The 13,326-nt window shown below is 56.3% G+C and overlaps 2 protein-coding genes across 8 annotated transcripts in view; one reads left to right on the forward strand and one right to left on the reverse strand.

Annotated features, from left to right (window-relative positions):
• Positions 1-237: 237 nt before the first annotated feature.
• FBXL22 (F-box and leucine rich repeat protein 22) lies at positions 238-6,730 on the forward strand. Of its 2 annotated transcripts, XM_034994081.1 has the most exons (3): positions 238-487; positions 1,895-2,449; positions 5,648-6,730. In XM_034994081.1, exons 2-3 carry the CDS (start codon positions 2,115-2,117, stop codon positions 5,982-5,984), a joined length of 672 nt encoding a protein of 223 aa, XP_034849972.1. In that variant the 5' UTR covers positions 238-487; positions 1,895-2,114; the 3' UTR covers positions 5,985-6,730. The 2 variants fall into 2 exon arrangements, with proteins under 2 accessions (XP_034849972.1, XP_034849971.1); XM_034994080.1 differs by lacking the exon at positions 238-487 and having other exon boundaries at positions 545-2,449.
• Positions 6,731-12,277: 5,547 nt separating this feature from the next.
• Positions 12,278-13,326, reverse strand: part of HERC1 (HECT and RLD domain containing E3 ubiquitin protein ligase family member 1) — a 189,887-nt gene continuing 188,838 nt past the window's right edge. For all 6 annotated transcript variants that reach the window (XM_034994000.1, XM_034994002.1, XM_034994004.1 and 3 more), the window contains exon 78: positions 12,278-12,911. In XM_034994000.1, the coding sequence (XP_034849891.1) occupies positions 12,726-12,911 (186 nt within the window). In that variant the 3' untranslated portion in view covers positions 12,278-12,725. The remainder of the gene's footprint in view (positions 12,912-13,326) is intronic.

A 13,326-nucleotide genomic window follows, 5' to 3' on the forward strand; every position in this document is an offset into this window, starting at 1 on the left:
TGCCACTGTTAAAAAATAAAGTCTCGGCTTTTCAGTACGCTCCTATATACGACCTCTCTGCCCCCGTCGTCCCCTGCAAACAGGAAAACCGCCCTCTGCCGCCACACATCGTTTTTCTGTTATTTGCCTGCTCCTCTCAGTCTGGAAACAGAGGCAAATGGTTTTGCCTCCAGGTCCCGTCCAGCCCGCTCCTCGCGGCAGCTGCCGCCTGGCAGCTGGGGAGGCGCTGCGCGGCGGCGGCGGCGGCGGGGCCAGGGAGCCGTGCCGCAGCTGTGCTGTCCACGCCACCCTGGCGGCCCAGACCCTCCCCGCGTCCTGGGTGCTCCCCACCCCGCCGGCAGCACGCACGGCTCCGTGGGGGAGCCTCGACGGGCCACGAGGGCGGCCCAGTGGCCAGCCTTTTACGAAGCCGAAAGAACGGTCCGTTTCCAGAGGTCAGCACACTGAAGAGTACGGGCTCGGACAGGATTTGCGAGGAAGAGTGGAGGTAAGGCGGCCTTGTCGGTGCGCCCTTTGGGTGAGCGCAGCGAGAGCCAGAGAGGGCCGGCAGCGGTCAGCCGCGGCGCACCACTGACATAATTAGCCCTCGGTATTAGAGTAGCGAGTTACCCTTTGCCTAAGAACTGCATCCTTTAGCTGGTTCTTGGGGGATGTTGAGACAAGACACCCCTTCCCTTGGCACTGCTGGGGTAACCAAGCACCAGGACGCGGAGCCTGGGGTCTCGGAGTTGGCGAGAATGGCTGCTCTTTCCTGAGCTGCGCTGTGCTTTTGAAGGCAAAGCTGCACCAGGAACGACCAAGCCTTAGTTCCAGAAGAGGGTCCAACACAGCTGCCTCATCCGCCTGACTCCACACAACTGCACGCAAAGTATTCCTTTCCTTCCGATCCCAACAAATGGGAGAATGAACAAAGGCGACCACTCGGGTGGTGTCCCCTGCCTCCCTGCTGCAGACAGTGCAGCCCTTCCTGTCAGCACCCCCCGAACCAGCACACACAGCTGCCAGTTCACAGCAGCACAATCACAGTAGGATCTGGGGTGGGCCTGGGAGGGAAGCAGGGTTAGAAAAACGATCCACGAGGTGAGAAATCTGTTACTTCAGGAAAGGAGAACTTAAAAGAGGGAGACCTCCAGGCAGCCTGCCTAGGCTACCATCCCTCCCAGGGAGCAGACCGAACGAAGGCTTTCACAAAGACGGTGGTGTCTGGCTGGCTTAAAGGGCAAGCTGAGACTCAAACACTTTAACCTAAAACTGTTTCAAGCAGTTTTGTACTAAGAGCTCCCGCATCCATCCTGACATTTTGGGAAATACAAACGAGATACAACAGGGCACGTAATTGGGAAAATGTTAAGATGTAAAGCCAAGTAAACTTAAGCTTAACATGGTACGCACATACACACAGAAGAACCTTGGAGAGCTAAGCTACTTAAGATAAATCTTTATGCAACAACTCGGTAAAAACAGAGCCAGCTGGGAGGCCGAGGAAATCCCTTTGCCTGGCACAGGGCAGCAGGGTCTGAAGGTAGTTGGGCCAAGCACGCAAACCATCACCACTGAGTGAAGATCACAGGGAAAGGGGCCTTACCCCGGCTTCAGCTTACAGCTTTGAACACAAAACTGTCACCCTTCGCTCTTTATAAATAACTCCTATTAGGAGTGGAGCAGAAGACTCACACATACATATTCGAGAATGGAAACAGATCCCATTTATAATCAGGGTCCCTCTCAGTGAGCAGACTGCAGGCCCAGACAGGTGGTCTGGCCGGCCACCTCCAATGAAAATGCCTTGGGAAAAGCCAAAAGAGCTCTCTGCTAAGCACCACTGTCAGCTAAAAAGGGAAAGAAATCCCTTTTAAGGAAGCTATTTAACTTCAATAGGCTGCTTTTCTGCCAGGATTTTCAATTTCTCTGAACTTGAGCCGAACCACAGACTGCCGCACGTATGTCTGGATCCTGGCTCCCCCCGCCCTGTTCTCAGAGCTTCAGCACCAGTTGTTAGCCAAAAATAAACACCATTCCTCAACCATATATGTCCACCAGCCCAGAGCCAGGGAGGAGGAGGAGGAGGAGGAGGAGGAGGAGGAGGAGGAAGGTCAGGTCCCTGGGTGCACACCATGCACATCACCCAGCTCAACCGGGAGTGCCTGCTGCACCTCTTCTCCTTCCTGGACAAGGACAGCAGGAAGAACCTGGCCAGGACCTGCCCCCAGCTCCAGGACGTGTTTGAGGACCCCGCACTCTGGCCCCTGCTGCATTTTCGATCCCTCCTAGAGCTCAAGAAGGACAACTTCCTCCTGAGCCCGGCCCTCAGGAGCCTCTCCATCTGCTGGTACTCCAGCCGCGTGCAGGTGTGCAGCATTGAGGACTGGCTCAAGAGCGCCTTCCAGAAGAGCATCTGCAGCCGCCACGAGAGCCTGGTCAATGATTTCCTCCTCCAGGTGTGCGACAGGTAGGCCACCTCCTGAGCCACGCACGGGCTTTGCGGGGGGTGGGGGGCGTGTCTGGCTCCCACAGCCCTAGGAGGCTTGGAGGGGGGTCGGGGAAGAGCAAATTACAAGACCAAGATGCCTCCAGCTTGGGGAGCCTCAACTAGGCCCAAGGCAGACCATCCAGGCCTGTCCACAGCACAGTCCCTAGAGAAGGCATACAGTCATGGGAGTGGGGGCGGGGGGGGGGATCTTCCTCCTCTTAGCCTCCCAGGCCCTGGAGCTGCTGCTGCTGCAAACAGAAGACTGGGCTTCAGCTGTCGCTGTCCTTCGGGCACCTGTCCTCCCTAGCAGCCGTCAAGGCGGCCTGGCTGGGCCTGGATTTTCAAGGTCAGGCCCTGGGAAAGGTTCCTAGATTCAGCCATCAGCTTACCCCTCCGCTCTCCCCCTCGCAAACAAACTCCAGGGCCTGTGGAACGCAGCTAGGGACGGACAGCTAGGGTGCTCTGGGTTAGCTGAACCAAGCCAGACTAGAGGAGGAGGGGTGGTGATATTGAAGAATGGTTTCCTCATTAGAATATTACTTATCTCACTGAATTTTTCAGACGAGCCAATCAAAGTTTTGAGAGGTCATGTGATCTACAGTCTAGGATTGCCAGATTTTAGAAAATAAAAATTCAAGACATCCAGTTAAATTGGAATTTTGAATAGACAAAATAATTTTTTGGCGCAAGTACATCCCAAATACATCCTGTATTTGATCGGTCAACTCTACCCCGCAGAGAGAGGCTAAGCCACAGGCGCCCCCCCATGGTCCCAGCCTCCTGCCTGGGGCAGCCCATGCAAGCAGACTTCGGCTGCCAGCCTCTCGCTGAGCCTCAACTGACCGCTCCCGTCCTGCCTTTGAGGAGAAGCACCTCTTGGTTACTAACAAACGAGGCTCAGCCAGTTTGCTGCCACCCAGGTTTAACAGCTGCTGTTTGCCGGCCCTGTGACGGGCATGGAAGGAAAGAGTGGTGGCCCCGCCTTGCCCTTTTTTTTTTTTTTTTTTTTTTTTTTAAGGCAGTCAGAAGAAAACAAGATGGACTTGGTTGGGCCCTGCAGGGATGAGGCCATTTTGGTGGGTTTAACAAGGCACAGAAATCAGACTGGAGTGATGTATGTGGGAGGGGCAGGCCTGCTCTGAAGTTGTTCCATTCCTGCCGCGAGAGAATTTAATTTCCCACATCAGCAAGTGTGGAGTGGCCCTCTCATGTCACCATCTGGGTGCAGCAAGGGGCCCCAGTGTCACAAAAAGAACAAAGGGCTTGGTGGTAAGGGTTCTGTGCTGAGTCTCCCAGGTCTGCTACTGTCCAACCATGGGATCCCAGACCAGTTATTTAAATCCAACCTAATTTCTTTATCTGAAAATGGGATAAATCACCCATCTCTCAGGCTAAGAGGATTAAATGACACAGTAGGTACTGAGAACACCCATGAGATCTGGTTCTTCAGCGATCCGCTCTTGGCAGCGAGAGACAGCTGAGGATGGCGGGCAAGGAGTCGGCTCTTTCTCTGGTTTGTTCCTACATCAGGATTATGCTAAAGGTTCTTAGAACAAAAGGGACCACTCAACACCTTTGGGGCTTAAACACCTAATCGTCATCATCACCCTAGAGCTAACAATTTCTCCCACTTGTCAAATGAGGACTAGCACAGTTCAGACATTTGTCCTGGGTCAGAGAGCAAATAAGTCACAGGCAAATTACCTGAGCCCTCTGGGCCAGTTTCCTTATTCACAAAACAGGGTGCAGAGGGTTTGATATGAAGACTGAAGAAGCCTTAAGAACTTGGGACTTGGGAAGATGGAATGGGCTCAGTGTGTGAAATGTGCCCCTTCCCCAGGCACGAGGGAGCCGGGCTAGCCCAGGCAGGTGCAGTGAAGGGGTTAAGGGGAAAGCTGATGGGGAAAGGGAAAGCCCCCGTCAAGACCCCAGCTTCCTCTGGCTACTGGGAGCCAAGACCCCTGCCCACAAGACAGGTCCTTCTTTTTTTTTTTTTTTTTTTTTTTAAGATTTTATTTATTTATTTGAGAGAGAGCACATGAGAGGGGGGAGGGTCAGAGGGAGAAGCAGACTCCCTGCTCAGCTGGGAGCCCGATGCGGGACTCGATCCCGGGACTCCAGGATCATGACCTGAGCCGAAGGCAGTCGCCCAACCAACTGAGCCACCCAGGCGCCCAAGACAGGTCCTTCTTGACTGCAAGCAGTCTGATCCTGTGTGCTCCCAGGAAAACTGAGTTACAATTGCCTGCAGAAGGCCCTGTGCAGGGCCATTTACACCCCAAATCTTGATCTTCACTACAAGCCGACTGGTAGGCATTATTCCCTCCCTGCTGTGCACCCATACACACAGAGGGAAAGTGAAGCTCAAGTGAGTGACTCAGCCAAGGTCACACGGAAATAAGCCAAATCTAACTTTGCTCAAGATCTTTTTCTCCAGCAAACGCTGGTAAGGTTGGGGCAGAGGAGCCTCCAAACTTTTGGTATGAGTGGCCCTGACTGTACACCTCAGACCCGGTTCTAGACCTCTTCCAGGCTGGCATCCCAGTGGGCATGCAAGAACTGTCCCAGTTTACTGAGCACAAACCAGGGGTCTAGAACCCAGAGCCAGGCATACTCAGAGCTATGCCCCGACCCCAGCCTCAAGGGTTCAACAGTGCCTGTCCCTAAGCCACCCCATAGGAAACCCTTGCTCCCACCTGACTGACCGTCCTGCCAGGAGCATCAGGGCCTCAGCTTGAAGCCAGACTGGAGTGGTCACCATGCATCTTTTCCCGCACCCCCACCCCCCAAAGCAACAGGCCTGGAGAGAGCCAAAAACACCTAGAGTTGTCCTCCTGGACCCTGCATCCCCCCCTGCCCACAGCAGGACCAGCGGCGGCTCAGGAAGCTAAGAGGCCACGCAGATTAAGGTCTGGTGGAGTGCAGAGGCAGAAAGAGTAGGGGAGAGGGGACAGAAACCTGGTTCTGATCCAGGCCGCGTCATCGCAGGCCAGTTCCTTCAACGGGCTGAGCCCGGTTCACTTCCTTGCCCACAATACACGGAGTCACGCCGTGAGTCCCAGGGCGGTCAGGGAGCTACCGGGCCGGGGGCTGCTCCCGGGAGGGGCGGGGCGCGGGGCGGGCGCCAACCGTACCCGCCGTGGGCCCCGACCTGGGGCCACCGCCATCTCTCCGCAGGTGCCCCAACCTGGCGTCCGTCACGCTTTCAGGCTGCGGCCACGTCACCGACGACTGCCTGGCGTGCCTGCTGCGCTGCTGCCCGCGCCTGCGCGCGCTGCGCCTGGAGAACTGCGCGCGCGTCACCAACCGCACGCTGGCTGCCGTGGCGGCGCACGGGCGCGCGCTGCAGACGCTGCACGTGGACTTCTGCCGCAACGTGAGCGCCGCCGGCCTGCGCCGCCTGCGCGCCGCGTGCCCGCGCCTGGCGCTGCGGGCCGAGCACAGCGCAGCCATGATCCCGGACCAGCTCCCGAGCGCGCCCGGCACGGTCGCTCGCAAGCTGCTGCCGCGCTAGGCCGACCACGCCGGGGCACGACACCCAGCCAAGGGCCCCGGGCGGAAAGAGCGACCTGGCTTCCAACCCCAGCCCCTCCACCTCCCAGACTGTCGCCACATCTCTGAGCCTCAGTGTCCTTGTCTGCAAAACGGGGACACTAATGCCTACCTCACATTACGGTTTTACGCACCGGAGTGCGAGATTAGCCGGATGCTGGGAAAACACCCGGCTAGCCCTCACTGAACGCCAGCATCCAACCCGACGCCTTTCCGCCCCGGGCCCTCCGCCACTCGCTGTCCGCAGCAGGGGAGAGGCCCACACCATCCCCTGGGACTGCGACCGCCGTCGGGGGCCGAAATAACCCCCACGGGCAGGCGTGGCCACCCGGTAGAGCGCGGGCGCAGGCGCCGTGGGGACGGGGCGGGACGACCCGGGCGGCCGAACGAGCGCCGCAAGCTCGCCCCGCGGCCGTGCGTGGCCCAGGCTCCCCGCGAGCGTAGCCGCCCGCTGCAGCAGCGGGCGGGAGGAGGGGGAGAGCCGGGGCGCACAGCCGGAGCGAGCCCCCCCAGCCCGCCACCGCGGCCCCTGCCGTCCGCGCCTTCGCTCGGCGCTCGGGCCTGCCCACACACACGATTCTAGAAAATTCGCTGGTCGATATGATTCTGAACATAAACCACATAGTTATCCTAATTTTATACCGTTCTCGCATCACAAAGACATTAGAAAGCATCTGGAAAACCCTAAGTAAAGACTTGAAAACAAAAGCAGCAGCCCTGGTTAAGTCCTTTGATAATGAAACCACTAGAGGCGCATACAAAGTTAAATTTTTACCTGCTGGATTTGCTCAACGTGGGCACACACCTGGACCTCAGTTGCAGAGCTTTAGTCACTGATGTCCCACCTTTAGCCGCCAAAGTATAGGCTCCCGGCCCCGCAGCAGCTTCCTGGTCCCAGGTACGCGGTGAAAACTTGGGTAAGAGGGGAAGGCAGGGAGCACAGCGGGCTGGTGGGCCATGCTCACGCTCCAGCTCCGCCCAGCACCAGCTGGGACCTGGGCCCTTAAGTCACCTGAGGCCAGGTGTTTCTTGTCTGAGAAAGCGGATCTGGACCCATACTCACCTGTTGCCCAATATTGGGGAACCGGCAAGGAAAAAAGAGAAATTACAATTTTTTCTCTAGTAGGAGAAGAGACAGTAAATACTTGGTATCTAAGAAGCTAATAAGGCTACGGTGGGGGCGGGGGATGGGGAGCACCAGGTAAGGGATAACTGGCAATTGCTGGGGAAGGCTTGGGGAGGGGGAAAGCGACCTAAAAAGGGCTGACCAGTGTGAGCCTCGCCACGTGAAGTGAGGCAGGGAGCCGAGCGGCATCTGGCAGGAAAATAGTGCACGCGCAGGGAATGATAGCTCGTGCAAGGGCTGCAGAGCAGGGGCCTGGCCTGCGAGCTGGGGGCCAGGAGAGCAGTGTGGCGGGAGCAGAGTGAGTAAGGGGGAAAGGGGAGCAGGAAAGATCAGAGAACTAGGGATGTGGGTGGCTGTAGAGGCCTCACAGGTTACTCTGAGCATGAAACGGGAGCTGCAGCGCCCCCACGCCAACCTACTCCCAGCAGGAGCCAGGGTCCCAAGCCAGAGATGATCGCCAGGTGAGAGCCGGAGGGGCTGAAATTTCTCCAGGCAGAACCTGGGGTGGGGCAAGCGGCAACCCACCCCATCCCAACCCCTCCAGGGCCTGCTGGAGGCCTCACTTGCTGTCCCCGGCCCCTTGTTGGGCCAGCGCTGGGCCCAGAAGCAGGTGGGTGTTGGCACTGAGGCCCGGCCTGGCACAATCCCTCACCCCTGTGTGGGGGGAGAGCCAGCCCCCTCAGGCTGTCAGCTGCAGGGGAACAGGAGGACCCCACTTCCTCTGGGTGATTTTCCAGTTTACCCCCCATAGCTCTGGACTCTGGAAAGAGGCCTTGCGGGGATTTTATTTTCCCACTACTGCAAACGGTGTTGAAAAAAACGCTTAGGCTTCCAGGGGGAAACATGTTTATTTAAAACAGCACCACTTAGGGACGCCTGGGTGGCTCAGTCCTTAAGCGTCTGCCTTCGGCTCAGGTCATGATCCCGGGGTCCTGGGATCGAGCCCCGCATCGGGCTCCCTGCTCCTCGGCAAGCCTGCTTCTCCCTCTCCCACTCCCCCTGCTTGTGTTCCCTCTCTCGCTGTCTCTGTCAAATAAATAAATAAAATCTTAAAAAAAAAAAAAAAAAAACCCAGCACCACTTAAACCCCAGGGCTTTGCTTTTATTATTTCTGATAAGCCTGAATTGCCAGCAGGTCCTGTTTGCCCTGAGCTGATGGTTTAGTGTGGGGGACAATAGAGTCCTAGTTTCTGTCTCTCCTCTGACTGAGAGCCAGTCACCCCTCTCCAAACCTCAGCTTTTAAATCTGTGTATTGGGATTGCTGGAGAATCTTGCTTGCAGGGTTCTAGTAAGGATTAACACATGTTCGTAAAGCCGAAGTCACTGCAAGTTCAGCTCAAATAGGGTAACCTGAGGCCCCTTTCCTTTTCCCCATGGAAGCTTCTTTTTTTTTTAAAGATTTTATTTATTTATTTGACAGAGAGAGACACAGTGAGAGAGGGAACACAAGCAGGGGGAGTGGGAGAGGGAGAAGCAGGCTTCCCGCGGGCTCTCCGATGCGGGGCTCGATCCCAGGACCCTGAGATCATGACCTGAGCCAAAGGCAGATGCTTAACGACTGAGCCACCCAGGCGCACCACCCATGCGAAGCTCTTTTATAAACGAGGGCTAACTTCCCTGGCGAAGCCTCTGGTGCCCAGTAACCCTCCACATACCGAGGCTCTAGCGATCACAGACCTAAAGCCGCGCTGACAGCCGCGTCCAACACTGTTTCTAGAGCTTGAACTGGGCCCCACCCCCTCTGGGGCGCTTTGGGTCCCTGAACCAAGGGCCATCCGAGGTACACGGGAAGGCAGGCCCTGATGAGACCCAGGGCTCTCCACTCCGCCTTCTAACAGGTGCTGTTCACATCACTGGGCACTGAGCAGAGCCCTGGACAGAACACAGTGCCCGGCTTCACCAGAAACCGCACTCGACGGCTTCTCTCAGATCCGCAGAGAACAAGGGGCATCCACAGACTCATTCATCGGGGGTTGCGGGGGGCCTCGAGTGCTCTGCAGCGCTGCCATCCATCACTTCTGACAGGTTATGACCTCTTGGAGCCTTAGTTTAGCTCTAAAATAGGGCCAGTACCTTCTCGGTGACACCCCGATGAGATAATGCCTCAGTGTACCGTGTCTGGAAGGTGTCCTCACATTCGTGGCAGCCTAGAAAAGCCAAGTGCCTGGCAGAACCCACGAGGCCTGGGTACGGGGAAGAAGCACGCTGGGGCCGTAAGGGGGTGATCCAGGAACACTCGACGGAGGACTGACCCCAGCTCCCACAGGGTCTAACTGTGGGTGGGGTGCTCCTTCCGGCAGGCACAGTTCGGCAAAGGCAGAGTCGGAAAGCCCAAGGCAAGCCCAGGGAAGCCAGGGGGAGATGGGAGCCCGTGTTCCAAAGCCACTTGAAATGGCGTGGCGATTACCTTCGTCCTCACGGCCTCTATTAGAACAGTCTACAAACTTTCCCTAGCTCCTGAATGCTCGATTCGCTCTCAGTTTTGGCCAAGGCAGCCAATGGCCACAGAGAGGAAAAGCTAGGGGGAGGGTGCAGAACCTCAGCCCCGGGGCAGGACGGTGCTCCCTGGTGGGAGGCTGGCGTCGGTCACCCATCGTGCTGGTGAGCCTGCGCAGGAAGCTCAGTACCAGCAGAGACCGGAGCCACATGCTCCCAGGTCAGGGGCTCGGGTCACTCCTTGGGAGGCGGAGCCTGTTGGGGGCACGCGGGGCTGTGAGGCTTGTCTTACAGGGACACGCTGGCCCGCTTCTGCACAGGCTGAGTATCTGGAGGGGACTCAGCTCCCTCGGGTCCACCATCGTCAGCATGTGTGTTGACAGGAAGCCAGGGCTCCCAGCTCTAGCCTGTACACACCTGCGATCCAGCACCTTCCCTCTCCCGACCTCAGCTTCGTGGTCTTTAAGAGAGGTTACCTGACACCCTAGCTCTAGGATTCCTCCAGCTCTAGGGTCCACGCCTAAGGCTTGCTTTTTGCTAGAAACCAAGTTCACCAGATATAGGTTTCATCTGACTGGCTGTGCTGGGCAAAGGCCACAAAGTGGGGAGGCCCAGAACCAAAGCTGCCCCTGGGAAATCCTACATCTTAAAGGCGGGGGGTCCAAGTTCTCTGGGGGCTCTTTAAGGGTCACAAAAACTGCAAGGATTTAGCTGAATGATCCAGCAAACAAAAAAACTGCCCAAGTCTCCCCAGAGGGGCTGAAAATGAATTAGGGAAAATAAACACCTGTGCCGGGCCCTTTCAGCCCCTCCGACCAGGGATTCACGCCTCCCTCTCTCCCCCAGGGCTTCTAAAAGAGAATGAAGAAAAAGGACAGGTTTCCAGTAAAGAAATGGCATCTGTTATAAAATCAAGGTGTCTGCGCAGATTTTCCTTGCAGGGTCAGACCTCCTGAGAAGCCTGACAGGTGGGGCCTGCAACCATGAGCATCAGCCTGCTGGGGTACCTTTGCCCCTCAGTGCAGAGCCAAATATGGCAGCAGAGGCCAGAGCCTCTCAAAGGTTGAGGCATTATTTTTATTTAAAGTAATTTCTGAGGGGCGCCTGGGTGGCTCAGTCGGTTAAACGTCTGCCCTCGGCTCAGGTCATGATCCCAGGGTCCTGGGCTAGAGCCCCACATCTGGCTCCTTGCTCATGGGGAGCCTCCTTCTCCATCTCCCTCTCCCCCTGGCTATGCTCTCTCTTTCTCTCAAATAAATAAATAAAAACTTAAAATAAATTCTGAGACTGCAGATGTATCCTTTAGCTCAGCACACCCTCAGCCCAGCCCAGCAAGAAGGAAAAGCCACTAGTTACCAAGAACCAGCCCAGAAGGCTCTAAGAGAGCCCTCGCTTGGCATTGTCCAGGATCTCAGCAGCACACAGAGGCCTCCCTCCTCTTAGGTCCCTTCCGGCCCAGGGGCCTGGGCAGTGTGCCTTCCCACCCCAGAGTGAGTGCCTCGAGCCCAGAGCCCCTCACCGCTCCTACGGACTGAGCTCTCACATCAAGTATTGAAGGTTCCTCTTTGCCCAGAACCCCTGTGGCTTCCCAGAAGCTGTTGTCTCTCCCTCTGAGACCCAATTCCAACTGAAGCCTCTTTTCAATAAAACTAAGCCTCTTTCCAAGTAATAATAGGCATTCTCACTGGGAAAGATCTATGTACCACAAACCGTATCTGTCTTCCAATTTCTCTTTGAAAACACGTATTTTCTATCTTCCCTGTGAAAAACAACTGCCTGCAAAGCTCCCCATCTGGCACCTCATTTGAGCAGGCTGTCAGCCTGACCCAGTCCCTGAAGTACACGGGAAGCAGCTGTGGCCAGAACTGGCTGACGACGAAGACACACCACCCAAAGGCCTTGCCCTCTTCCTGTTCCCACTCCCAGCAGCCAGAGCCTTCACAGCTGCTCTCACCACGGCCCTTTCTTCCAGAACCACACACTCACTCTGACACGCCTGGACAAATGAGCACATTGCCCAGGGCCCTCAAGGGCTGGGTTCAAGCACCAAGAGTAGGACCCCTCTCCCGGCCCCCTGAACAACTCTCCACCATCCACCATTCAAGGATACGGAAGCCACTCATTGGTTCTCATATTACTTCGCACACTCACTCGCTCGTTCTCCTGGTCACTCATTCGTGCACGCTGAGTGCCTACCAGCAACCCCTGCTGCACCCCACGCCCTTCCTGCAGAGACACGCCACCGTCGACCTCCCTGCTCTTTACGCCCACCGCTGGTTCCCCACAGGCAGCACTGGAATCATGCTCCTCTGGTTAGCTTCCTCCTTGCCTGGTGGAGCTGCACCCCGCACTAGGTCTCCCAGGGCTACTCAGGACAGGCTCTTATTAGCAGGTTACACTCAAAACCCAGCTGCAGAGGAGGAGGAAGGGGGCTGCTGAGGGGATGGGCCACGGGGCTGATGCAAGGGCCTTGGGGTGAGGGAACGAAGTGTAGGACACTCAGGATGACAGAATAAATGAAAGGAGGGGCTTCCCGCTCTCTGGAGCTGCTCTGTCATCTCCACGCAAAGCTCACAGTGTGAAGGAGTGTTTCTGATGCGTCAAAACGCTGTCAGAGTGAGACTAGCCCGAAAGCTCGTTCTTTCTCAGTCAGAAGCTCCACTGGAGGTAACAAAAGCAGCCCACGCTCTGGTTCCTGAATTGGCTTTATTTCTCTGCATAAGGAACCCTGCACAGGCAATTCAAATTAAAACAAAATAAATATATGAATATTCATGTAAAACTGTCCTTTCTAATGAACAATTATACACAATGTACAATTTCATGTTCACTGGGTGGATTTACAAAAATGTACCATTCCCAACTAAAAATGCACCAAAATGGTTCCATGCAAACTTATCAAAAGTGACCAAAAATGTGGAGGGAAAAACCTGACTGAGAGCACTTCGTCTTTTTTTTTGTACAATCACAGAAAAATAAAAACATCTAATTTCTTTGTTACATTTAGAGTAACTAAATGTGGCCACTGTTTATAATGTCGGTTTATGTTCCTAAACATCTATGTAGTTACCATCAAAGTGTGTCCACATGAAATTGGAAGTGAGCGTTACTGAGAAAAGGGGCGGCGGCCCCGCGCACGGTCAGTAGTCGGTGTCCGAGCCCTCGGCGTTGTCCACGTTCCGCGAGAGCATGTAGTTGTCCATGTCGATGGAGCGACAGTTGTTGATGGCGTAGCGCAGGCGCTCGGCCATGACCAGCTGGCTCGAGTACGGGGGCAGCCGCAGCTGGAAGAAGCAGGTCTGTGAGGTAGGCAGACTGTCGTAAGGCTGTGGAGAGAGAGACCCGGAGCTGTGACTGCAGCATCGGGATGTCCCGGGGGGGGGGGGGGGGCAGGGAACCCGGTACCACCCCCCCCCAAATCAGGAAAGCACTTCTCCCAGCCTTCCAGATGGGCTCCACGGACGGGAGTGCAGGGCCAACTCGAGGGGAAGGAGACCCCGGGCTGTGGTGGAAGGAACGTGGGCTCTGGGGTTTTCTGGCAAACATGCTTCCTTGCTCTCCTCACCGCCCCCCTGGCCCGGTGTGCAAAGCGCGAGCAAGTTCTGCCCGGCAGGACTACGTGGGAGATCAGGCTTTGCACCCGGCCTGCCACGGAGGGGCCGCCAACAGAGCCCGCTCCCTTCCACCGGGAGGGTGCAGACCCGGAGCTGGGGCACGGAGCCCCCAAGAGCCGGCGAGACG

This window comes from Mirounga leonina, unplaced genomic scaffold, assembly GCF_011800145.1.
Source record: "Mirounga leonina isolate KUSES-001 unplaced genomic scaffold, KU_Mleo_1.0 Mir_91, whole genome shotgun sequence".
Lineage (NCBI taxonomy): Eukaryota > Metazoa > Chordata > Mammalia > Carnivora > Phocidae > Mirounga > Mirounga leonina.